The sequence below is a fragment of the Bombus vosnesenskii genome, unplaced genomic scaffold (genome assembly GCF_011952255.1).
Source record: "Bombus vosnesenskii isolate JDL3184/JDL3185 unplaced genomic scaffold, Bvos_JDL3184-5_v1.1 scf7180000013272, whole genome shotgun sequence".
NCBI classification, from domain to species: domain Eukaryota; kingdom Metazoa; phylum Arthropoda; class Insecta; order Hymenoptera; family Apidae; genus Bombus; species Bombus vosnesenskii.
Window position 1 is genome coordinate 1,333,610 of NW_022882930.1, and position 27,265 is coordinate 1,360,874.

The 27,265-nt window shown below is 36.1% G+C and overlaps 1 protein-coding gene across 10 annotated transcripts in view; it reads right to left on the reverse strand.

The window, feature by feature from the left end:
- Window positions 1–246: 246 nt before the first annotated feature.
- Window positions 247–27,265, reverse strand: part of LOC117231243 (collagen alpha-1(XVIII) chain) — a 344,917-nt gene continuing 317,898 nt past the window's right edge. For 3 of the 10 annotated variants that reach the window (XM_033489490.1, XM_033489482.1, XM_033489492.1), the window contains 18 exons: window positions 24,717–24,798; window positions 24,097–24,191; window positions 21,048–21,200; window positions 20,557–20,754; window positions 10,646–10,675; window positions 9,417–9,786; window positions 8,743–9,134; window positions 7,640–7,651; window positions 7,228–7,332; window positions 5,278–5,533; window positions 4,773–4,901; window positions 4,532–4,626; window positions 4,341–4,433; window positions 3,912–4,034; window positions 3,796–3,810; window positions 2,715–2,909; window positions 2,479–2,594; window positions 247–2,056 (listed from right to left, as the gene is read on the reverse strand). In XM_033489490.1, the coding sequence (XP_033345381.1) occupies window positions 1,762–2,056; window positions 2,479–2,594; window positions 2,715–2,909; window positions 3,796–3,810; window positions 3,912–4,034; window positions 4,341–4,433; window positions 4,532–4,626; window positions 4,773–4,901; window positions 5,278–5,533; window positions 7,228–7,332; window positions 7,640–7,651; window positions 8,743–9,134; window positions 9,417–9,786; window positions 10,646–10,675; window positions 20,557–20,754; window positions 21,048–21,200; window positions 24,097–24,191; window positions 24,717–24,798 (2,754 nt within the window). In that variant the 3' untranslated portion in view covers window positions 247–1,761. The remainder of the gene's footprint in view (window positions 2,057–2,478; window positions 2,595–2,714; window positions 2,910–3,795; window positions 3,811–3,911; window positions 4,035–4,340; window positions 4,434–4,531; window positions 4,627–4,772; window positions 4,902–5,277; window positions 5,534–7,227; window positions 7,333–7,639; window positions 7,652–8,742; window positions 9,135–9,416; window positions 9,787–10,645; window positions 10,676–20,556; window positions 20,755–21,047; window positions 21,201–24,096; window positions 24,192–24,716; window positions 24,799–27,265) is intronic. The other 7 variants (XM_033489488.1, XM_033489486.1, XM_033489483.1 and 4 more) reach the window with 7 other exon arrangements.

Consider the following 27,265-nt stretch of genomic DNA (forward strand, 5'->3'; position numbering starts at 1 on the left):
TTTGACAAAATGGGATGAAGTAAATAGTCTTCAAAACAGCTTCATGTAGTGAAATAGTTATGTTTCTACATACACTAAAATTTAAATATCTTATACATATATTCTTTTTTAAATAAATCGCACATGTTTCAATGAGAAATCATCTCTCCAATTTGAACATAGCGCGAATATTAGATTAATCGATTTTCGAGTGTCGTAACATTACATGATATCGATAGATCGAATTCAATTCAAGAGTCCGTTAGATGCACTTTCCGTTCTTTATTTAGAAAGACAATAATAAAGTGTACAAATAATACAAAATTTCGAACTAAAACGGTCGTCGGTGCAAACTATATCGAAGGATAGTTGGTTTTACATCGGTACGTCAAGACCTACATTACGGCATCGGGAGAATTTTCATTATTTCTTATTTTTCAGGAGTGAAATCGATTCGCCAACAAGCATGCTGACAACCTAAAGGTATAGACCGACGTTCTCTCTACTTAATCGTAATAAATTAGTTTAACGTTAGTAATATATCGTATCTTCGAATTATAGACACTGACTTAGACTCGATTTATGCTCGATGTAAAAGCAGAGGCCAATGACGATTAAGACAGCGACAGCTCGCGGAATGGTGTATACAACGTGTTTCTTTTCCAACGAGAACTATACGTAAGTTATAAAATATTGCTACATATACGCCGAAATAGTTTTAGAAGCATATTCCACAACTGTTCGCGATTGTTAATCCAATTTCTAAATAATCCTTTCATCGCATATACATACTGTTACATTTATGGGCCTGTAGCACCGTAAGTATAAGTACTTACATCCTTACTGTACAATCATGCAATTTACTATCGCACCAAACGCGTCTGCCGCGAATTGTACACAGAGCATAAATCTGGATTCCGGATGCAAAAAACTCAATCATCTTATACGGAATCCTTTATTTATTTGTTTTTTTTTTTAATCGATTCGTTTCTTATATCTAACATACACACTCATATGTATTGGCTAAAGTGTAAATGTAATTCGATTGCGGATATGAATTCCGACATTTTTATTAGGCAGTTTTATTAGGGCAGTCGTTAGTTTACGTTCTGCTTTTTCTGCAATTTTTTTTTCCTTTTTGTTCTTTTTGTTTCGTTCTTTAATCCCTTAAACAGTAAATTATGACTCGAATGGTGAACATCTTTGAACACGCTTCAAAGAATCTCCTCTCGTGGCAGCGTTCTAAGTACTGGACGTTTATCGTGACGTAGGGAACTTCTAATAGCGTCGAGTTGGTTGACGCGCGTCGAAGAAACCGGTGATGTCGCGTTTTTCCGACGCTCGATAACGATGACGGATTAAGAGTACAGGCGAGTAGTCGATATGAAACACTGATGAACGATGTCTAGACGATCAGTCTTATTTCTTAAAGAGAGAACGGAAACTCGGTATAAAGCGTTAGCTAATGACTCGCGATTAGGGTTATAACCTTTCGAATTACAGATAGATTTCACGCTGATTAGAAACGAGATGATTACTCTGTTTTTATTGTGTATTCATCGTATTCTCCTGTTTGAACATTTTTTGTTTTTTTTGTTATGTTTTCTTCTCTTTTCTTTTTCTATTGCTTTTCATTATACAGTTCATCAAACAGGAACGATACGCGATTGACTCATCTCGATTTCTATCTATACAACGATGTTGTTGCCGTGTATTTTACGTATGTTAAAAGACAGAGAGAAAAATGGCATAGAAGAGATGGGAAGGGGAACGGTAGAAGGGTTAGTTTTCCATCAGAGAATCCAAGTACTCCTTATAATCGTTCTCCGACATTTCGTCCTCATCCTCCGAAACTTCGACGCTTCTCCTCCTTCTTGTGGTCTCGCTGGTTACTTCTATACAGAGCAGCGCGAACTTGTTGTCGCAGGAATAACGAACTTGCTCCAAGAGGCGTCCCCCAGTTAACGGTGATCCTAATCCGTAACGATCCGAACTACTTGAATGCCAAGCGTCGCAATACGTGTCCATTGCCCGGTCTCCTAATTTGTGCGATCCGTGCCATGCCACCTTTTCTGGCCTGAAATATCAGACGATGATAAGTTTGGCTCTATCTTAGCTCTAGTCTTTAATTTCGCTTTGATTTATATTTCAACTTTCTTTTTTTTTTTTTGTACAAAATATACATTGTACTAGATAATTCTTACAAGTGTATCTATAATTATATCGAAATAAAAGAAATATATTTAATTAAATCACGAAGTTGTAGCAGATCTCGCGAAAAAGGTTTTTATAAAACATTCCTTAGAACATTGATTCGGCCGTATCGTAAGTTTAGCTAAAGCTAACTACCAGAATGTATTATTGTCTGAAAAGTCGATGAATCTGTCAAAAAGTCATGCCTCATTTTGCGCTTTTATAATTACGTATACATATGGATTACCAGAAATATAAAACTTTATTTTATTATGGGACAAAAAGATAAATAAACGAGATAGTTACCATGCAAAGTCGGTGAGGATATTTTTGCCATTGAAACTGTAAATCCTTGGATTTTGCGAGAAGTAGGCCCCGTTTCCGTTGAACATCTCTTTCCACGAGTTGAAAAGTACATCGCCCTAGGGGATCGGAAACAAATGTTTCGTAACACGCGCGACGCGCTTATGGAAAATTGCTTGGAAACTTGGCTGAAATACTTTCATAAATAAATCGTTCGGAATCTATATATTGCTTGTCACCTTTATGTTAACGATAGGAAGATCACGGTCCCCAAGTCTCACGATGCTGTCAACATTTTGAACTCTGGAGCTGAGGAATGCTCGGAACGTACCCCTCAAACCAGCTCGCTTCGCTTGTCGATAACAAGCGTAGTCAGCTCCACGTACACCGTGCATGTCTCCCGTAAATGGCTCGTTCAAAGCAGCCATTCGTAACTGGAAATTGTGATATCAATGCGACGTTCTTGTATGAATTGGCGTTTATTGTCAGTAATGGAAAATATTTAGGCAAGCGGAGATTGGACGTAGAAAGAATTGAAAATACCATTTTAACAGGAATTTTTTTCTACAAGGAGAATGATTGTACGAAGAACGATGTTAGCAAATAAGAATAAAAGTGGAATTATTATTTATTTATATCTTAGCACAGATAATAGACTTTCATCGTTTCTTAAAATATAAAAACACCTCCTGTTTTTTGGAAGAGCTTCAAATATTGAAATAAATGATATTTCAAAGTAGTGTAGTATATGTCAAAGAAAGGTTTTGGTATATATTTTGCCAATATATAGCATTTTGCTAATCAAAGAATCATTTTTCTGAAAATTGTAGTTTTTGTTTATAATAATATACGTATATTGTAATTCCAGTTCCCAGGGGGCCATAGAATGGACTTGGTTTATGAAAAGCCCTATAATCGCTCATCCTTCCACGTTACAATCATACTGCAATCTGTAAATTGTAGTTTCAGTATATGCAGTTCTCTTAGGTCCAGCTTCCAAATAGATACTTGAATTCCTACGTGTATTAAGCAGATTTCTAGATCTTAGGCACGTTAATGCGTACAATTGACGAAGAGATAAATCTTTCTCTAAATTTTCGATATAGCTTGCCGTCAATCTTCTTTGTAATATGCTAAAAGATTTTAGTGCAACAAGAATTAAGAACGATTCGTTCAGTAGGTAATGAAAATTCGTTTCTCTTCTTCGTACTTAACGAAAATGAAATGGAACGAAGCGTTCTTGTGAAAATTATAAAAACTGAAAGAAGGAACGTGTAAGAGGACGATAACGTCGAAAGATTAATCATGCCAATATCTTACCATCCGTGGATACCACTTTGGAAGCAGGAAGAAAATTCAATTGTAATTAAGTAATGCATTAGTCCACCTCTTATCGATAACGTTTTACACTCAACAGGATTAAGATAGTAACTCACCCCTGTTCCGTCTGCTTTTACGGGTATCTGGTTGATCAGGTTGGAAGCCTCGAAAGGTGGATTCACCGGAGGCGGTGACGTGGTTGGTGGTGCTGGTGTAGTTATTGGTAGAAGCGAACCCAACTACAGAACACAGCATAAATATCTTGAATTAAATTGAAGTCCTGTAGTTTGCTAAATATGTAAGATTAAAGATTTATATTCTTAGCTGATATACAATAATTATCATTAACAAAAGGAAAAAGTTGCGTTTGATAAAATATTGTGTAATATCGATGAAGCTTTCTAGTTAAATGTTTTGTCTCAATGGATCTTCTTCTGTACATTGTGTTAGAATTTACACGAATGAATTATATATTAATCGACTTTTGAGTAAATATTACAAGTAGAGCGTAAAGATAGAATAAATAGGAAAATTTTTATACTAACTGCGATGTATTGCCAGCCATTGTTCACTCTAACGAGCAGAGCTTGTTCGTCAATGATATAAGCTAATGTTCCAACTGGGCTCACGGCAGACATCTAAATATGTAGTAATAGAAGCATTAAAAGTTATAATAATTAGAGTATTATACGTATATCGTTAAAAAATCATGTTTTGACGATATTGAAAGATTTACTTTGGTCATAGCTTCGGTATTTTGGAAAGTCACAGCTCCTGGTACGATCTTCGTGGTACTTTCTAAGGGACCTCTAGTTGCGGTGGTTGCAGCACCTTATAAAAGTTTTATAGGTAATTAGGATGTGTTTTTAAAGACGCATTACACTTTACTATGCAGTTTTTTTTAATTTAGAATACACCAAGAAAATTAATGTCTTTTAGAAACGTCGTTTTACGATATTTTACATTTAGTGCGTTACCTAAATGTTCTTTAAGTTCCTTCAGTTGCTTTAGTTCTCGCAGAGCCTTCAATTCGTCTAGACTAGTTCTAGGTCCTTGCAGCGTGCCAAAGAACATATTGTGTTTAAAATCTTTTATATTCTTTGGAACTGCAAATTTAATAGTTTTTCAATATCTTTCTTATATTTGTTAATCTGAGTAAAATATACAGGGACACCAGAAGCTTAGAATCACCATGTGTTCTACAAAATTCAAGAATTTAGAGAAAAGTCAGCTTGGAATTTGGATACTTTAAGCAATCCTCTTGTGAAAAATCTACCGAAACGAGGGAAATTGTCATTGATATTTGCAGCTTTAAATTCGACTTAGCGATAAAATTAACGGAAGATTCGATACAGAAACAATCGAGGAAGTACATAATACGAAATTTTTTAATCGATGACATACTTTTAAGTAGAGGTGGTCAAATATTTTTTGCATATGATACTTAAATTATGTTATTTATGATCAATGAATCTTTCTTACCCTGTCTAACTCCGTAATAGTCTCTTTCGCCAAAGATGTGACTTCTACCAATTCCTGGTTCTCCTTTCTGTCCAATCAAAGATAGTCCAGGTGGTCCTGGTGGCCCAGGAGGCCCCGGGGGACCCGGAACTGGAATATAGTTTCCTTGAGACGGTGGTCCGGGTGGTCCGGGTGGCCCTGGAGGTCCTCTTTGACCGTCTCTTCCAGGTTGTCCAGGAATTCCAGGGAAACCATCGTCTCCCTTATCGCCTTTGATCTGAACGTCATTTAGACAGACAGATATGAAATTGATTTACACGAATATTATACGAATTACAATTATACACTAAGAATCGAGGCGACCGTACGCATTAACATTGAAAATAAACTTCTGAATGATACAATTTTTATAGCGTATATTACACAAAATTATTTATATGCAGTGGATACGTGCATTACTGGTCGAGAAGCTAATGTATAATATCAGGATTCTCTGATTTAAGTTCTAATTATGTTATTCGTATATGCAAACTAATTTCTGCAAAGCAATGTTTAGATATATAATCCTGAAGAGAAGATACTTGAGCCAGTTTCGCTAAGTGGATGTCGGAATAAATCACAGTACGTGCCTTGGTGCGTGCGAGTCCGTTCGAAAGCGCAATGAAAGCAGCGAATTTGCCTTACGTTGGCCCGGCTTTTAAACCAAAGTGTAGTGAATTAAAGCCTGCCACGCGCATTCGTTTCGTGTTCGTCGCTTGTCAACTGCGACGACGAAATTTCGACGAATTTCTGTTTGGGACGCCGAATAAATCGAGTCGCGGCTTCGCTAGCCGACAAAGATGAAAAAGAACAAGCAGAGTAGATGTGAGAGGGATACTAGGAGGGGAAAAAAATAGAATAAAAAGAGAAGGAACGGGGCGTCAAGCGCACACTTGCATTAATTTCCGTCACTCTACACGTTCTATGGCTCGTTCAATGAGACTTGCGAGTGTACACGGTGATGTACGAGCACTGTTACTAGTTTCGCGAGCTTCACGAAGTGGTCGTTCCGACTAAAAAATGTTCGAGACTGCTCGTTCGTGGCACAACTCGTACGAGGGTTTCATGTCGTAACAGTGATTAAACAGCTCTGGAAAGAATCGAATCGAATCGGACAAAAGAGAGAAAAAAAAATTTTAGACGGGGAGGAAGTTTGTAGGAAGTAATGGGTTTTCATTGTATAGCTTTATTTTCTTTGGTGTTATATCTTCCCCGTTATACTCGTCGTGTAAGTTTGAGGATAATATTTTCAATGTTCTATCTTTTTAAGTTCTGGGCTGTGCACAAAAGTGTACTTCAATTGCGAGTAACTATAAATTTTGTGTTCCCGTGACATTTTTCTTTTTTAGCCAAAATGACTTCTCTTTGACAATTTCGAAAACTTTATGGCGAGAGTTATAAATCACCGTGTGTATATCTCCACTTCAACCTTTCCCCCGCTACGAGACAGGATAAAAAATGCATCCATTATCTTTATTTGTTCCGCGCTGCAAGCTCTTTAACACTTTGTGTTTACCTACCGATTTTTCCCTCGCATCAACTTAGCCAGAATAATTCTTAAAGCGCGAAAGATGACATTAGCCACTCTACCGAATTTATTGGAAAAATTTTCTAATTTTTTCTCATCTATTATGTAGATTTCCTCAGTGCATAGAATTTTTATTAAACGTAAGATAGGAAGGAATAACATACATATTTCAAAATACAAATAATATTCCAAATATTTGATAGTCCAATATTTAATATTCAGAAAATTATTAGTCGAAAATTCGAGTTTATTTTCTGTACATATATGTATTTAAAACTATTTTCTGCGGCGTACTACGTTTCTCCTAATTCGCCTAATTTCTCTGTAACACGGATCCCATTGATTTCAGAGGGAATTGCTTACGGGTATTTCGATTTTAATGAGAATCGGTGAATCGTACTTACGCCGACAGAGACTCCGTAAGGGCTCGGTGTACCGGGTTCTCCTTTTTCTCCCTTGGGCCCCACTGGTCCAACAGGTCCAGGAAGTCCGGGAGTTCCAGGACGACCCTGTTAGAAGTAGTTACCGATACATAGCGTTCATGTTCTACCTTCCTGTTCATGAATATTCTATGTTCATTAAACCTTTAATTAATCTCGCGTGCAGTTCAATCTAGCATACACTTTGGTCGATTGGTGTGATTTCTAATTTTATGACCGGATTATTACGTAGTTAACAGAGGTAAATTAGTCTATTAACGCTATTCAAAGTAATTAATCAACGAAATTATGATTGAATGCCGACACAGTTAAAATTAAGGGATAAATTGTTCTTATCTTATCTATTAGGATTATGTAAGTTCTATGTAATACTCACTTTCATGGAGTTCTGTGCATTGGAACATAGCATTGGAAAAAGTATATTCTCATTTTAGACTACATTTTTATATGTAAGTGGATAATTATAATCGTAATTGTTTCCAGTAGTAGGGAGTATATGTTAATTATGTAATTTTGTTAAAACACGACCAATTAGAAAAATCCTTTCACAGTATGTAAAGATGAATTTGACTTATCTTATATATTGTACTACTGAGAATATGTTGCATTATATTAATTTTCTTCGGAATTTCTACTAACTAAAATTATTAAATTCTTTAGCTCGTATTAGCTTAAAACAGTAACCGATAATTTAAACTTCGATTATGTATGCAGAGAACTCAGCATGACACGAGAGCGTGTCTGACAAGGCCTGCAGATTCGTTGACTTGTCTATTACTAGGTTAAGGTAGTCGGTCGTCAATTAATCCAATGTCTTGAAACTCAGAACTCTACGGCCTCAGAGTTATGGAATCCGTTAAAAGCCATTGCTATGTCGTGGAATTTAGAACTCTATTCAGCCTGCCGGCTATGTTTCCGATTATTATTGATCTTCGCTTACACAAATGGCGATACATGTAAGTTTTTGTAATATCAGATCAGAATTTGCGTTTCTTCTTATTCATATTTTGATTAGATATAATACATAATCGAAAGCCTTTAATGTATATTCAAAATGCATTTATTAAGTTCAAGTTTGGACAAGTTTAAATCATTCGATGAAGCTACGCGAAGCTTCTAGGATCGTTATACATATATAATGTACAATCTGTGAAAGGTATATTCCAAAGATTCGTTCCTAGTTATCTATTTTCTATTACAATCCTTTATCGTAAGTAAATTGCTATAAACGATTATTTCTCCCATATACCGTCAACAAAATAAAAAATTTTACTCGGAACAAGAAAAAAACATAGCTTTTCATAACACTGCATACAAGATTAAATAATACATAGCCATTCATGCAAACAGCGACAAGAAAATTACGTTACGAAATTCTATTTTACTAATGGCGAGGAAATCAAACGGAAATCGAGGGTTTGATCGATAAAAAACGAAAAAGAAAAGTAGATAAGAAGTATAGAAGGAGTTTTCTCATACCGCCCATCCAGGTAACCCAATTTCTCCCATCGCTCCCGTCTTCCCAGGTGGGCCGACCGGTCCTGGTGGTCCAGGACGCCCTCTTCTACCTCTCTTGCCTTCTGCTCCTTTTTCACCTTTGATAGTGATGTAGTCTCCAGAGCTCGCTATAGCTGTAGCTCCTGGCGGACCTCTCTCACCTTTTTCGCCCTTTGCACCGATGACTCCCGGTGCTCCGGGAACTCCGTCCTTCCCTGGCTCGCCTTTGTTGCCTTGCGGTCCTTGGATACCATTCACACCAGGAATTCCGGCTGGTCCAGAATCACCTTTGTCTCCCTTCTCGCCTTTGGTGCCCTTATCTCCTTTGTATCCTCGTGCACCACTCTCGCCCTTATCGCCCTTTTCCCTTAACACTAATTAATTCGTGGTTTTCAGGGAGACAATTTTTCACGTAACATTAATTAATCTAAACGTAAAGACATCGTATCGCTTCCAAATTGGAATCAGCACCGTTCGTTATCTTTTCTTCTAAGAATATATCAATCAACTTACGCGTTCGATGACAACTGATCGAATCTTCAATTTGAGCTTTTACATTTCCTTTTGTATTTTATTTCACTTTTTAAATCTAATGACCAGATCCATCGATTATTTAATTTCATTTGATAAAAATCACAAAATGAGCATATTCTTACTCGCTTCTCCAACGTTTACTCCGCCAGAGCCGCTCAATCCAGGCAATCCTGGTGGTCCAGGCACACCTGCAGGGCCTGGTTTCCCTTCTGGTCCTGTGTCTCCTTTGTCACCTTTCTCTGCTGGTCTTCCATTCTCACCTGGTGCGCCAGGAAGCCCCGGTGCTCCCGGAGCACCAGGTTCACCCTTGAATCCTTGAATTCCTCGTGGACCTTCTTTTCCATGATCGCCTTTTGCACCCTTGTGCCCTGGTTCGCCTTTGTATCCTTTGGCACCGGCGATTCCTGTCTCCCCTTTCGGTCCTGGGCTTCCTGGAAGTCCGGCTTCGCCTTTCTGTCCTGGCAGTCCTGGTCTCATGGTGATGCCCTCCGTCTAAAGTTTAGAACAAATTTTTTCAGATTACGACCCACCGTCACCTTATCTTTTTACTTAGATATCGCAATTGAACGTATTTTTATTAGAAACTACAAATTTATTGAAAAGTTGGAAGTTTTATAATCTTTCTAGTTATTTTGTGATCTCAGTACTTTTATTTTCTGATTTAAATATATTTTAATAGAAAGCTTTTTATCTTTTTATGCGTCGACGAGAATTTCGTTGACTGCGAGTCCTTTGTGAACATTTCGAGTATAGGATAGTTTTAATTTTCGCTAGACAAACTGGATCGTCGACGACGAATTTGTTTGACTCTGCTCTAAGAGGATATTTATTTTCACTGAAAAAAGTACCAAATATTTGGTTGTGACGTACGACTGTATAATAAAATAGAGACGTCGGTAAAGGTCTCCGAATTTTCTGTGATATCTTGAAAGCCTAGCAATAAAATTATTAACATTTTATAAAAATATTAGATTTGGAAAAAATATATTTGCTTACGAAGTACTACGTAAATCGAGTTACACGCATTATGCCCATTTTCTAATAATAATTTTATTACGCTACGACATTTTGCAATATTCAATAATGAACTTTCTATAAATTCTAAAAACATTTAACCATTACAATTTTTTACAAAATACAGTTTGGGGTATTCTCGAAACATAGAACGTATTTTAGAATACAAAGAGAAGAAGCTTTTGGTAATGCAATTGTCGTTTGAAATTCATCATAAAGTTTCGCGATAAATTTCAGCACACCGCAGAGCGCAAGACGGAATGCCTGTAGCATACCGGTACAATCTCGAAAGAAGCTTTCGTACCAAAGTTGCTCCAAATATGGAACTATTACTCACCCTATAAATGCCTCGAGGTTTCCAACTGGGCTGCATGCGCATAATAGCCAAAATTTCTCTGTTTAATCATCGGTATAAGGTCATAAAGCTAAAAGCAGTCGGTCGACCCGACCTGCTACCTGCTCATTTGTATCGTCTAATGGTCGTTGACGAACAATCATCGTTCAAACAATTGTCTCCAATGTTCAATTGAACTATTACGCTGTTCTCGTTACCGACATTAGACCAGTTTGCTTTGCGAACAAGTAACTGATCCTTTTCCCGCTAACTTACATCGAATAGAAACGAATTATTCGATCGAAGATCGAAGGAACTTATTAGGGGTACGTATCTTGTCACCATGAAAGGATGGGATTTGATTTTGTAATTCTCTGTGCGCTCAATTGGATCTTATGCCATATTAGAAATAATTAATTATTTGTGACTAACGTATTGGACTAAATTGAAACAATGTGCGAATTTAAGGTTTCACGTCACGTCGTATCTGAAGTATTCGAGTCTCAATTGAAATTTAGAATAAAAAAGAGACGAATGCAATTATAATCGAAGAAAATGTTGTACGTGCATTTCTCAACTTCAACGAACACGCTCACGTGTTGTTCATTTAAACGATTTGGTAAACGTAGAAAAGGGTGGTAATTTGAATCTACCGAGGCCAGTAACGTGTAAGTTATTTGAAACTGTTTATCTTATCACCGTCAAATATCATTGTTTTGCCACCAATCCAATATATTCGAACTGGATACTCTGTCGCGGTCCAGTGGCAAATAGAACGGTCCAAATATTCGCGATAGAATGGTCAACGAGTTCTTAACGTCCATTCATCAAAAATATTTTATCACGCAAACATTACGCGAATCAATGTTTGTATTGGCGATTATAACAACCGCATCCTGGACTGAACATTTATCAAACGGTGAAGTCGTAGGTACATTTCAAATGGTCATTGGTGTATCGCTAGAAATTAACCGATGCGGGTGCTCAAACGAAATTTCCAATTCTGTTAAACGAAGAAAAAGAATGTTCGGAGAAAGAAAGGAAAAAGAAGGAAAGAGGAGAAAAAGGTGCAGACTGTTTTGAAAGTGAAAAGTTTTTGATCGATATCGTGTTTTGTACGTTTAATTTTGTCGATGAATGTGCCGGATTGTTCTAGGCGATAGACACGCGTTTATTCGACCGTTTACAAGTCTCAGTTTCCGAAACCACAAACGAATCAAATATATTCTTTTCTTTTCCCTCTTTTTCCTTTCATCTGTCTTTGCACGAAAGCCTCTGAACGCCTATTTATCAACGCCACCGATCGCTTGCTTATACGTCACGCCAGCTTCTTAAAGCTTTTCTACCGACTGGTATCGAACTTTCAGACTTTCTATCGAGAGGCTCGTATTCAATAGGTATCCTGCATTCCGTCTTTCTTCTCTTTTATCTCGTATCGAGTATATTGTAAAGTAGATTTCGGATGATCAAAGAATCCTGAGGTTAATTCAGTAAAATGGAGTCGACAGAGTGAAATATTTACGTTTGTTGTTTCGATTCCATTATGGTATTGTTTTTAACGAGTAATGGTTTACCGTTTCTTCTGTGATATTTGTAGTCGTGCAGATTATTAATATTGGAAAAAAGTTACGAGAAGCATAATAAAATAGTCGAGGATACTGTAACATAAACGACCCTTGTTGAATTTCTTGGTTTTTTGATAACGATACACTTTGGTAAAGAGGGGCGAGATTTACAACATGATGGAACGAATACCATAAAAATTGATTTATGTCTTGATTTATCGTGGAATAAAAATTTATATATTCGTTGGAAACAATCCTTATTAGCGAGATTGTTATTTTCTAAAAGCATTACGTTATGTTTTCGAACGATGACTCATCAAAAAATGATTCAGCATAATAATTGAAATATATTGAACGAAAAACTTAATTAAAAAAACTTAGGTATAAAAGTTATTTATTTTTAAAAATTTGTATCTTTACGTGTATATCAATCTTTTTTGTTATTTCTAAGCCAACTAGAAATTACTGTTAAATAACATATTTTTCAATTGGAAGTTAATTATTATTTCTTACTTTGATGGCAAGAAAGATGTATTTTTCTGAACCATAAGAACACAAACGACAAATTAATAGATACAATTTCATAAAAAAGGAAAAGGAAGAAAAAAGAAAACGAGAACAAATAATGATAGACGTATTGATTTTTTACGAGTATTTTCTTATTTCTGGAATTCATATACGCAAATGGTCTAATAAATTTGTTTCGATATATGTTTTCATACTCTCGTGCGATACAATTATTCAAATTGAGAATAGCGTAACAGCCCCTGAAGCACGAAAATGAGTACGTGAAATATTCCACTGGTCGCAATGTCAGGTTAGCACACTCAATTAACCTACGAGGAACACGGAATACATCGTTGCGACGTGAGGTTTAGTATGAATGATGTCAAATTGCATCATTCTACACGATGACGTTACTATGAACGATCGAGTATTATGAACGACTAAGTCAAGTAAAACCATCGGTAATAATCAATCTTTTATGATTACAAGGAATACGTACACCGATTTATGTCATTTATACAATCACTAATAATAACCAAGAGCTATTATTTTCAAATTATGCCGTATTAAAATGATCTAATTACAAAGCCTAATAAGAAAAGATTACAAGATCATTTCCCACATATTCCTGCACAATTTTAATAACCCTGCTATACGATCCTTTCATTATTCTTGAAAATATCACGTTGCGCTGGTGCTTTAATTTTTACCTACCAAGTATTATAATATTACTATAATTAGTACGATAGTTTGGTATTAGCAGATAGACGCGTTAAAGGTTGGTAAGATAATTAAATTTGTAGTAACAAAACACAGTATAATTAAACTTGTGTACATAAACAAAATTTACGTACAAGAACGTGTTTGAGATTGATTTTTCAAGTTACAAGCAATCGAATTTTATGCTACGTACGCAATTTTAATTGTCAGCCAGTCATACAAGATATAGTACATATTACGCGCATAGTGAGCAAACTTAACAACGACGCAAAAAATCTAATCCTTATTTTCCCATTCCCCCTCCCTCCCTCCCTACCAACGTTTTCGTGTTGTACGTGCACGAAATCTATTTCAAAGATCCCGACATAAGAAATCAAAACGTCAGAATAAGATCTCCGCGTTCATTCCCTTTACATCATCGTCTCTGATCCAGATTTCTCATCTTCCACGAAACCGACTAAGTACGTGGCAGTCGGTCAAGTGATTCGTATAACCGGGCAAAACGCCTTTCCCGCAGATGTGTAGTTTCTCCCGACGAGTTCCTTCGCCTAGCCAACCCAACACCCACCCACCAGTCACTCACCTGCCGTACCTGGTCGGCACAGCCTAGAAATTGGTTTCTGTATTCTCAGGGGAAATCGGACGCTTGTACGTTGGTGCACGAACCGGCACCGGGTCACGTAAGATAACACTCGAGGTCAAAGCGAGATACTTCGCCTGTCGAGGATTCCCAAAGCCCTTGCAAGGTTGCAAAGTTCTCCGTATGGCGGCGTAAAGGACGAAAAGTCAGCTGAGAGAATGGTTTTCCTCGAGTTTCGAAGCAGCACGCACACCGCCAGAGTAGTTTAATTAATTTAAACGCTTTACCGTACATCTGTTGGATTTCGTTGAAATTAACGAGCTGCTGAATTTCCGTTTCAACGAACAATTTTTAATACTTTCCTTCTTTCATCGAAGGAATTGAAGGAAGAGAAGATGATCCTCAGAAGTTGCTTTATATATCCAAGATTTTCCCTTCTTGGAATTTTGTTTGCTGCAAGAGGTAATTTGTGACATAAAGTTATATAGATTCGTAATTTTTTAGTTCACCTTGATGCGGTCTTCGAATTTTTATACAGTCATTTTTTATTATCGATAATCGATATAGAAAAAGTGGTTCGTTGAATTATCGTTACTTTCGAATTACTAACTTATTTGGTTGTGGCGATGTTGTTTCCACCGAAGGGTAACACGATAAGGCAGATATTGTCTAAAGCGTTTACAGACAATAGTTCATCAAACACGGACTACCTATCTGTCACAAACTCCGAACAATAAGAAATTTATTCCAGCGAATATTTGATATCCCCCGTTAATATTTCCTTTATATAAATTTACAACTTTCGTGCTATACAGCGCCGAGTCAGCTATAAAATTCTCGGTGTCTCCCATTACGAAGCTCTCAGCCGAGTCTCAAGGGTCTGTACGATTTCGAAAGCATCTTTTATCATGGAAATTTTTATGCATCATACACGTACTTTATTAGATCGATGTTGTTTTAATAATAATATCATAAAATCATATAAAAGATATATTGATATTTTTACAGCGAGGAATTCGAAAAGTACAAAGTTGCGATTCTTAGATTCTTCTATGACAGAAAAAGCTTTTCATTGTCAATTTTATTTCACACATAGAATAAGGTTTTTAGCGCTTCTAAAAGATGATTTTATCAAATTTATAGCGCCAAACCATCACGAAAGTTACAAGACGTTAAATCGTTCCATTAAAGTGTCAAATCGGAAGACTTCGTATCGATTGTACGTATATATCTAGCAACGATTTACGATGCACGATGCTACATCATATTTATGAACATTACAAATATAGAGGCTATTAAAGATGTACATATATTTATTCAACTTCGCCTAGTAATAGGATTCCAAATTCTTTCTATCGACAAATCTTCCAAATCGACTTAAGGGGAATTGACGCGTTTTTATTAATTTTGAATTCTACGATTAAGTTGTGACCAAGGAATGGTCCGCCTCACAGGTTAATTTCGAAGCAATTCTTGGCGAAGAAATTCCAGGCATATAAAATATATACTCTACGATGGTCACAATTTTTCTATGCAGCGTTTATTTAATTTTTTTTTTTTCTAAAAATTTACTTTGCTACTTTGATATCACATAGACATTCCAGTTTACCGTTAGGATCTTGCAACATGTGTTCGCGGAAAAATACGTGACACCTTTTTGAAAAATCTTAAGCAAAATGCTGCACACGAAAAGTATTATTCACATAGGGTTTTCTTACGTTGGGAATCTTTTACCATCGCGTGACGCTGTAAGAATACTCTGGTACAAGTAGCGCGAGGTTGCAGGATCTCAATATCTCTTTCTGAAAGTTCTCGCGCGACCAGAATATCTTCCGACCAAGATGCACCTTGTTTTTGCCGTAAAATGTTTGTGTGCGATACCGTTACATGTTTTACACGTGTTACGATACGACTTTAAAATATTATACAGACATTTTATTTCTCTCCGTAAGATACTTCGCGTCGATAAAATTCCACTCCTCTTTGACACTGGCGCTGTATGGCCGTCAACTCTATTACCTACTGCACACTATAGATATTCATTTCGATCGATTTCACTTTTCGTCAATTTAATTTCAGTACAAAGGTAGACGATTAATGTTCAATTTTCAATAACTATGGTTTACTAGCGTAAATTTTTTCGTTTTTTGGGAAACACGAACAAAGGTTCTTTTGTTACGAGCCCTTCAATCCTTCGCGCGAATGTTACATACAAAGCTAGCTTGTCGTTGTAGCGTCAACGCTCTTTCGTGAAACTTTTCGAAGCAAAAGGTCACGTCTCGAAAAAGAAAAGTCGAAATCATTTATTCTTTAAAATTATACGGTGGTTTTCTTTTCATTTGATGAATAGATTTTCTGCAAAATGAACTTAAAGTTTCTTGCTTTTTATTCGTAAATATGTGTCTGCAGTAAAATGAATTTGTACGCGAAAAGAACTGGCGGAACGAAGTTCGTAGGATTCTATTAAAATCCGTGTAATTAGATGCAGTAAATTTAAGAATTATCTACCGTATACGACGCAGCCGAAATTATGCACAGTTCAACTTTCGTAAGCATAATTTATCAGGGCTGTCGTGATAAATTTACTTCCAGAGCACTTATTTTTACCTTGTTCCTATTAACCAAAACGTGCGATAGTTCCATTATTAGTGTAATAAATCAACGCAGGTTACACACGTGTATTACGTTTGCGTAAAATTGTTCGAATTTATGCAAAAATTTAAGCCGATTTCAATTATAAATCGTTGAATGCTATATTTTTTAATCACAATTAACAGAGGTTGCGGTTGATCGATATGTTTAACGCGTTTATACGTTTAAATGAATTTTACATTTCTACAAACATGATTGTTTATCTGATTTTAATCTTTATTTTATCCTCCATGATATTTTATAATATATTTTATAAATGGATTATTCTAGAAATTTCATATAGATTAAACTAAGTAATGCATTTTATTTTATCATCATTTTTTTTTAATAAAAAAGAATAACAAGAAATAATACATCGATAACAATAAAGTGGAGAAAGACGAATATTTTGCAGTAATTTACTAGAGAAAGTAAATAGTTGTATAAATTATACCAAATGCAATATAACACAAGAGAAATTATTCGTCAGAACGAAACAACAATCTTCAGTTTAATCAAATACATAGGAACAAAAAATGGACAAATCTATAAGTTGAAACTGTGCAATGATTTCGAAAGAAATGAAACTACGAAGCGAAGAATTTACATAAGAGGAAAATATTCATTTTATCTCTTTCTAATTTCATTTCCGACGAATAGAAGAAAGAATGACACGAGATACACGCAATTACCAGCCAATATTAAACGATTCGTTAACCTTATTATATTTCACGGTTTGCTTTAACACAGTTTAAACGGTTGACTGGGGATTCGCGAAAAAATCATGCACTTCATTACGTTCAGTTTGTTTCTTTCTCGTTCCATTCTTGCCGGTGGCACACTTCCAAATGTTACGCCACGAGAACGAAACGAGTGGCCTGACCTCGCCTGCTAATTGTTGAAACGTCGGAAGCTCGGAAGAGCTTTGTTCGTTCCAAAGTACGTTAAAAGTACAGAAAAGTACGGAAAATCGTGCCACTTCCGCCGGCGACTATGATTGCGGCTATCACGATAATAATTTCATTGAGTCGTCGTCGTTACACCAGCTCGTTCCTTTCTGGATTCGCGTACGTGTGCGTTTGTTTGTATATGTGCGAACATTCGCCAAGATAACATTATTTCTCGCTCGTGTATTATCGTTGCTTTCTTTTTCCTGATTTCATTCGTTCGCGTTTCATCGACTTTCCAATAGATTTAAGAATTGTAAGAGATTTTCCAGTAGATAAAAAAGTTGTGCGAAATTTTTGCTACTTCAGTCTCGGTTGATAATTAAAAAATTGTTATCACGTTGTTTTGTCTCATATATTTAACATCGCTATTCGTGGTGTATTGACGTGATTTTTGAAAAAATTTGGTATAGCGCACAATAATGTATTCGTAAAAGTTTTAATTTCGTAAGTGTTGCAATATCTTTACGAACCACTGTATTCCAATTTTATTTTCATTTTATCCTCGTTCCACGGGAAATCGTTGCGATTAGTTAACAGATTAAAATGGTTTCTCGCGTGAAAACTTGCGAGGCTCTTGATCAACGGACAGAATAAATAACGCGCATCAGCCAACGACGAGGAAGAAGACAAAGCCGGGTAATAAACGAAGTTTGCAGAAATTTCGTGGCGGAGCAACAAAACCGCCTGTTTCCACTGAAACGTGTTTCAAATACACGCGTCATATTCCGCTCGTGGAATACCGAGATCGTTGTTCATTTTTCACCAGAAGCATCAGCTACGTTTCGCACCCTATTTAATTTCCACGCCGGCATCCGAAGTAGGTCATACAATGGCGCACGTTCACTGATGTGCTATCCACCAAGAACGTTACCACACGGATACACGCGCGGTTTCTTCTTCAATTCTCTATTTTTTTCCTTTTCGTTGCGTCGCGAACCTTCGTACAAGTAGGATTAGTATTTGTATCGTTAAGAAGAAAAAAATGTGGATTGTGCGGTTGTAAGGTTGCATGAAAAACTATTGGGTCGTTCGGAAAACAGGAAATAGAAAGAAACTCGGAACGTTTCGTTAATCCTAGAAGATTAGAAGCTCTCCTGGCAATAAACGAAACAAAGATAAATAAGATAGATATGCGTATAGAAAAACGTGTCTAGAACTAAAAAAATAACATCGGAATCGTTATTATGAACGCGGCTTAAACTTTTGATAACGTCTTAACATTTTCGGCTGTTTTATTTGTCTACGGAGAAATCCGAGGGCCACTTGGTCGTTAAAAGAGAAATGTACGAAAAGATTGCGAAAAAATGAAGACGAAAGAAGGAGAAGTGGATGCAAAAGGTTCTACCTTTATCACATGCATGGCTACTTATTCTCTGCGGACCGATATCGCGTTCCATTTCCATTCAACGAATTTCTCGTTATCCTTGCTCGTCTACAAGCTTGAATAGTAGCGATCGAATGCCGTAAAAACGTGCAACGTAAGTATGTCGGTCCGAGAATGTCGCGACAGACCAGAGCCAGGGCAGCGGTCAGGTATCCAGGGACTTTTGTCAATTTCCTAGAGTTACGGGGAATTCACGAAGCGCCAAGTACTGCCCCTCTGTGTCTTGCCTACGCATATGAGATATAACGACGCGACGCATATGTATAATCCTTTGGATTTTGTAATAAAGTATGTTAATTTTATTTCTAGTTAGTAAGTAAGTTAATTCTATTTGTGCTGTTAGAAGTGGAATTTGAAGATATGGAAATGATGTTTGTCGACTGGTGATTCTTCTTCGATGGAAATATCATACAAAGATTAATATTAATATATATTCTTGATGTATTAAGCTTACGAAGATTGTGACTGATACGTTAAAAATTTATCGTAAATATCTTCAAATATCAGAAACATTAAGTCATATTACATAGGATGTATTATGCAAGATGTATATCGTGACGTATATTGTGGCATGCATGATGTGTATTATGTATACTATGTATCTTTTCTATGTATATTTATGAATATTTCTGAAAAGAACAGCTAAAGATTAAAACGCATTGCCTTGCAAGTTGCCTGTTTGCGAGTACATATTCCGTCAGTATTTTGCGAATATTTTGCGAATATTTTGCGAGTGTTTTGCGAATATTTTGCAAGAATGACAGAGAAATTAATGGTACGAAGTTGTACGTTGTTTATACCATCCATGGTGCTTAATATTCTTGTTTGCTTAGGAATCGCTCTCACTCTATGGTATACGAGAGATCGGGGTAGTTCATATTGGACTGAAACGCGCACGCGTTTATGGTTGGCGAAGGTTCAACCGGGATGTAAATTCAGTTTCCGTGCTGCTAGGAGACCGCATTGGAATGATAATTGAACGGGTTTATGATAGGAAGCATGGACCCTCAAGTGGGATGTTCTTTAAAGGTAGTATGTCAGGCACTTTCGGTACCGAGAGCTTAGTTCAATTGAAATTCGGAGCTTCTCAGCCAGTTGTCAATAAGTTTGTATTAAACGAAATAATCGACAACGAAAACACGAAACGAAAATCATATGATACGACGCTGATTGGTATGTCGATATAATCGTAAATGTTATGAAAATATTTTATAACATATTTCTTAAAAAATTCCATTGGCTTTATAGTACCGAAAAAATGTCATCTTTTTTTATACAAGTATGTAATTTATTAAGTAACTATTATATATTTACTCGAGTCTCAGTACAAAAGAATCAAACGTCTTATATCAGATATTTACTCAAAAATATATAAACAGTACCGTAATATTTCAATAGTTGTTCCATATCGTATCAAATATGTATTGAACAAACCTTTTCAATCATTTTATTCAGTTAGGAAAATTCGCGTAAAAGAAAGCTAATGATGTAACCGATCGTATCGTTAGAGTTTGCATTTCATCGTAAGACAGCCAAATTTAAAATCAGTACAGTTGCGAACAAACTTTGTTACTTACGTCGTATCCAGAAAATTCACCCTTTCCTGGCGGTCCTGGAGGTCCTTGAGCGCCCTTCTCTCCGGGTATTCCATCACGACCAGGTTCCCCTTTCTGTCCTTGAGGACCTTCAGGTCCTGCTATTCCCACGTCTCCTTTGTCACCCTTAGGACCCTGTGGTCCTTCCAGTCCTCTCTCTCCAGGTGGTCCAGCCGCACCCTGCACAGTTCGTTACAAATTTCAACAAACCCTTCACGATCTGATATTAATAAATTTCGAACAAACCATGTAAAATATTATATTAACTTTAATATAATGGGTGATATAAGAATAATGCTTTTATATAATATTAACAGGTTCAAAGGTTTTGAAGGGATTACTTGGTTCGTCTATAAAAAGACATTCTTTATTTAACATAACGATTATTCGATGGTTAACATCATTGGATTTTTCTTGCGTTCTTTTGTTTTTTACTCCGAAGCATGTGTTTGGTTTTTACAAAGCGTCAATACCGTCAGCCCCATTTGGCCTTGTTTCCCCTCTTGTCCCGGCACTCCTTGTTCTCCTTTCGGTCCTTGGATCATCTTTGGCATCGTAAAGGATGCCATCAGGGCTGTTGCATTGCAGGTGCACGTGCCGGGTTCTCCTTTCTTCCCTGGTGGACCCTGCAGCATTTTGATCAGTCTGTCATTGCAAATATATACAGTCGGTGGGTTCGCGGCAGGGTAAACTTTGTTACGTGCTTCGCTGCTTTCCTAACAGCTAATCGAATTACCGGATAACAAAACTTCTATCTCTGCGACTTTGTAATTGCTTATTTACATCGTGCATACTGTTACACGATTTTACAGATAATTCTTCTCTAAAACTTTGTCGTTAGTAATGCGTTTTAATATCTTACGGAGTAAGGTCGCGGAGAGGTAGTAGATAATCGAAAATATGAAAGCTACGTCGTTTGACTAGAATAAATTTAGCGTAACTTGAAGTGTAGCGTCGAGTCCTTAGCGTTCAATTTCAAGAAAAGAAATATTTCGAGCAAATTGTAGAAGGCGGAGGAAAGAATGGTACGAGATATTTATACGCGACAAATTTTACTTCTAATATATAAAGTTTCTTTTTTATTATCATAAAAGAAATGTTTATTTCGTATAAGGTGAAAAACAGAATTATGTCGTATTCGTGCAGAATCAGGTTCTTCTCGATTGTACCAGCAGTTACAAAACACAGTATACGATGATTTGTAGATTAAACATCGAATTAAAATTAATTGAAAGGCTTAATGTCGAAGATTAATCATTTGCAGCCACAGAAATATTTTACGGTACCATTCTACCTTACAGTTTTTTCTCATTATTCGTCGTTAAATATACTCTGATTTCTCTGAATATATACATCCCGCTTAGCTTTCGCTCATCAACTTTCAATTAAACGAAATTTACCGATATTAATTAAACTTTATCGTACTCGTTGTTCATTTTCTCCAATTCGTGCATTCTCTACGTAACGATGTTGTTTCGATCTCTTTTTTTTTTCCTTGCATTGAATCACGAGCCACCGGGTTCGAGAATTATAGCGTTTTCCAGGCAGAGGTTGAATGGATCAGGCGTTAAACAAATACAGTCGTGTTCATACCCGTATGCTGATAATTTCGGAAGATAGTGAATATCGTGAAAGCGGTTTCTCTGTAATCAATGTTACATGCAGTGGTTACCAGTACTTCAGCATGTTGGCTAAATTGGCTTGCTCGAGTAGCAAGATAAATGAGTGATCCTGGATTGGAATGCATTCAAGCTCGCTTCATATGCACAAGCGCTACTGAATTATTATTGCTGAAATACGCGTGTGTGCGGCACTCGTATATATCTCGAATAATGAGAGATTTCTAGCGCTGGATCTTCGTTGCCGTTAAGTACAGATTCCTGTACCTACTTAAGTACTTCATAAATGGATATTTTCATAAAGGGGATGGTTTCAAAGGTTATTTCGATTCTACCCCTGTTGCGCTTTAAATAATCAAGAATTCGAAACGTTCAACTTTTTTAATAATCGAAATGCATAACAAACTCACGAAAGTATTCGATCACTTAATAAATAGCTCTTAGATCCTTCCTTTATATTCGTAAATACCTTTTGCTAATATATTACGGTGTTTGTGAAATTTCAAAAAGTTTCATACGACATATACAATATGGATGTGAAAGTTTTCTATGGTAACTGTCGAAATACTTTCGCGAGCAAACGCAGCGTGTGTTAAAGAACGTCTCAAATATGTTAAAAAAAATATACATATACAATGATTACCTGATCAAGCGATGAATCGGGTATATAATAAGATTACCGTACATCGTTAATTTTTAGCGCAAGAAGCGACTCAAATTATGAAAATATATTCGTTCGTTGCAAACGTCCAACGAATCGTAACATTCGTAATGTACGTTAAACTGCCGTCATTGCTTCATCATAAAAGATGGATGTCGTTTCAACAAGTCTATGGAATAGCGTTAAATCGATACACACGCCATTTCCCTTAATACACGTACTTACTGCTGGATTATTATTCATTTATTGTAATGAAACTTGGCTAACGCTGAAAATACCAATAAAATCTACATCCGTGGAAATATGTTACGAAGCGATAAACAACATGTGTCGCAACAAAAAATAATCAATCTTATTTTTCTTTCTGATTTCTATCTCTCGGTCTTGAATGGGATCGTTTCAACGATAATTCTATTTAATTTCTTATTCCTTTATGACGTTCCTCGTTGAATGACATTAAACCGTCAGTATTTAGGTCATTCGATATTCTTTCATAATTGAACAGTGCAGTAACGCGTGGTCGTAAGCGAAACCTGATGCAAACGCGTGTAATCCTGTAATATGCACAACGCATTCAGCCTGCCTTTATACGTGTATAGACTACTGAACTATAACAACAGGAAGTCCAGCGGTTTGTGTAAGGATTGCTAATGGAACATCTTCGGTGCGGTACGATACATACACCCGATATAACGCATGCGATATGCCACTGGGTATATAATATAGTTCGGTGTATACAATTTGCATAAATTACGCGGACATTTATGCATTCTACGTGCTACGTAACAGTCGTACGTATAAGCGATGCCGGATACGAGTGAACTTTAAATCCTACCTTAAATTTAATTCCACGTTTTAGAACGAATGGAAATTACTGATTAGTGTGTAAAGGGAATACGCGCGAGTTTAAAGCCGGTTCTGGGTCCTCTAATTGTTTCTATTTTTTTAAATCATCTTTACCGGAGAGATAATTCCTTGGAATTTGACTCAATCGATAAATATTTTGTGGGCTTGTACGCTATTGACCTTTGATCATTTTTAGAAACCATCTATAATCGTGAAAATTTGATGAAAGCGTTCGTATATCTTTTTTTGTTTTAAAAATTCTCTAATTTGTGAATCCATCGTGAAATTTATTTTTCCTATTTGAAGTTTGATTATAAAAATATTATTAGATATTGTACGATGTAGTAACGTTCAATATGTCTTATTTGATTAGTATTGGTAGAATTATATATTTACCTCGTCTTGACCAGGTGGTCCAGGTGGACCCGGAGGTCCCCTAACGCTCTCTCCTTTGTCTCCTTTATCGCCTTTCTCACCCTTCGGCCCTTTGTCTAAGAAATTTAAGAAAAACACGTTATAAATCATATCTAAACGTATCTAAATCATAACACATATCCACTCTCTTCGCTTGTCATATATCGTCTATAAAAGGAATTTAGCCAAGCATTTTTCTTTGTCGACCAATATATTCGATAAAACCAACGCTGTTGGTATTGATGTTTATTTGAAATATTCGATCAAAATATCTGATAAAGTGAAAGAAAGCGAGACGAAAGTATCGCACGATCTAAGCTTCCAACGAACTTCAAACATACTTTTCAGAAGGAGATATATAAATCTTCTACGAACGAAATTTCAAAATATTTTTTTTTTACAAAGAAGTTAATAACTTCGTTCGAGAGTTTGAGAAAATTCTTTGGAATATTATCGACAAAGGATGCTCGTAACGAGGCTTGGTTCGGTGATTAAAGAAAACGCCATTTAATGGAATTTCAACGTCGTCGCCATCAGTCAGGGTATTTCTTATCTGTGATCTTATGATTAAATAAACTCGCAAATTCCTCGCGATTACTCACAGTCCGGATTGGGAGGAGGGGGTGTGATGAATGGCGGTGGATTGCTTTCCTCGCTTCTGTCTTCGTCATCGTCTCGTCCGATCTGAAAACGGATGGTAAGAAGAAACGTTGAATAAGAACACTAACCGTGATTTATATGTCGTTATATGGTAAAAGAAAGAAAAAAAGGCGAGGAGAAAGCTAAAACGAAAAACGAACAGCGTAAAAGTTTCATCGCTTATGGGTGGGCGTGATTGATTGCACATTGCGTTGCCTCTATTTATTTGCGATGGGAAAAGCAGAGAAATCACTCCATCCTCGGCGATTTGCTATCGAGTTCGTGGTTAATATACCGTGTCGTTAGAAAATGATTAAAAGCACAAGTTAGTGGCACAAAGAAATATTCCGAGGACGTTTAGTTATTAGAGAAGCAGAAATTAGTTCAACGAGTCGTTGAGTTGTTTGATTGAGACTATTCGGTTTTTGATAATTCTAGATAAAATATATGGTATAAATATGTATTTTAAAGTGATTTGTTTTCTAAAAATAAATAAGACATTAAGACATAAAATATAAGATACGATATTCGAAAAATAAGATATCTAGAATACGTACAATTCGGTATAACCGACGAAGTATTGCAGTACTGCACAATGCAACGTTTTAACAATTGCTACGTATTATGTTTTTACTAGAGAAAGATTTTAAACATACGAATGGTAACTTCGTTAAAATATTTCAATTTTCTGTAGCGAAAGCTTTCTTCTGTAACGAAGTTCTAGAACAAGAATTGTAATTTTAAATCGTAGTTATACGCGGAAAGGTTTTAAGAATTTTTAAATACAAGAAAAAGAGCGGTGTAAAAAAGATTTCAATATTTTTTGTACCCTTTTAAGAATCACTTTCCGTGGAACAAAAAAGCACGCTATTTTTCATCGAGGATGATTGACTATTGGCATCGCGTGGTTATAGTTTTTATCGAGTATCTTCTTTAGAGATTAATTAGAGCGTTTAAAATTGAAGGATCAATTTTTCGAGTCGTATGTTTTTTCCTCTCGAAAAATGAATGATATCGCACGCGTAGACGGTGATTAATGAATTTTCGGTTAAATCAAGCGGAACGGTTAGCACATATTTGGCCTAACTACTTTCCAATAATTATTAGCAACGGTGCAGATTTATCGAGCCGAACCGCACGTTGACAGTTATTTATCGTTGATTTTCCGCTTGACATATCTGAAACTTCTCTTTGGCTTAATATTGATTTACTTCTGCATGTGGTTATTGTTATTTGAATAATAATGTACTATTTAATATGTTTAATAACACGTAGGAATATATAATACGTAAATTATCAAAAATTTTAGATCGATTATTCCCTTTAATGTCACGTAAGAGGTGCTACAATACAAGATCATCTTTGCATTTATCATTTTTCGATACTCTTAACCTTAAGACTTTGAAGATAAGATTTGAAAAATGTAAAAAAATTCGTTGTTGTGATCTATATTTCTTAAATTCGAAATTTTTTAATTTTATAATCGATAATTCTTATAAATCTGGAATAATGGAGCTAGTTAATCATTGGGAAGGTGCGTTGAATCATTTGGAAATTAGTTCGATCAAATACATGATATTATATGGAATCATAAGCTAATTCGCAAACTTCATTCTAAAATTTAGTCGCAAGCCACTGTTATAAAATTAACAGCGATAATAAATATTTGTATTTTGCGATTGTAAATATTTGGAGAACGCCGTTGAAGTTTGAAGTTGTTTTCTCGTCCCTTTAAACAAACAAACAGAATTAAATACAATTCTCCCTGGTCTCGCCTCATTTCAACTCTTTTGTTCCTCATGCCACACCATGCTTTATAATTCACGAATGATAAACGGTCGCGATAATTTTTTTACGTTTGTTTCTCTCGCCGCGAACGCCGTATAAACTGGAAAACATTAGGCAAATCGGATCAAGTTGACGCGTACGGGGTTCCACGGATTTTGGATTCTCATGGGAAATATAATGCAACAACATCTTCCGCGTTTATGATTCCTGGGATCCTTTAAGCGACGCTTTCGGGGGGCGTTAAACCGACTTCACGATTTTCTATAAAATCTTTATTTGCCGACAAAATTGCGTTTCGTCGCGTATAAACGACAAAAGATTTCCAACTGAATATCGTTTCTCTGACAAGAACCAGTAGTTACGTGTTATTTCGTATTTGATCGAAATACGGAATAAGTATGGAAATACGCGGTACGTTTGGAAGAAAATGTTTGGACACGACTGATATTGCGTCTGATATTTTCCTATAAAACGTTGTTGCATTGTACAAAGTCGATACTCGATTGTTTTTTAGCTTTCTATAGTCAGATTTTGTTTCTCTTTTCGATCGATTGAATTACAGTTGATTTATTCGAAACATTTTCACAGATACAATGACTGGAATTTTTCAAGTTATTCTACAGTATTTTTTGCGTTGTGTTTCTTTAAAAAGTACAAATTGATTAATTTGCGTGACTTGTACTAATTCTCAAAATTGCTACTCGTGATTGTTTTCATAAAAATT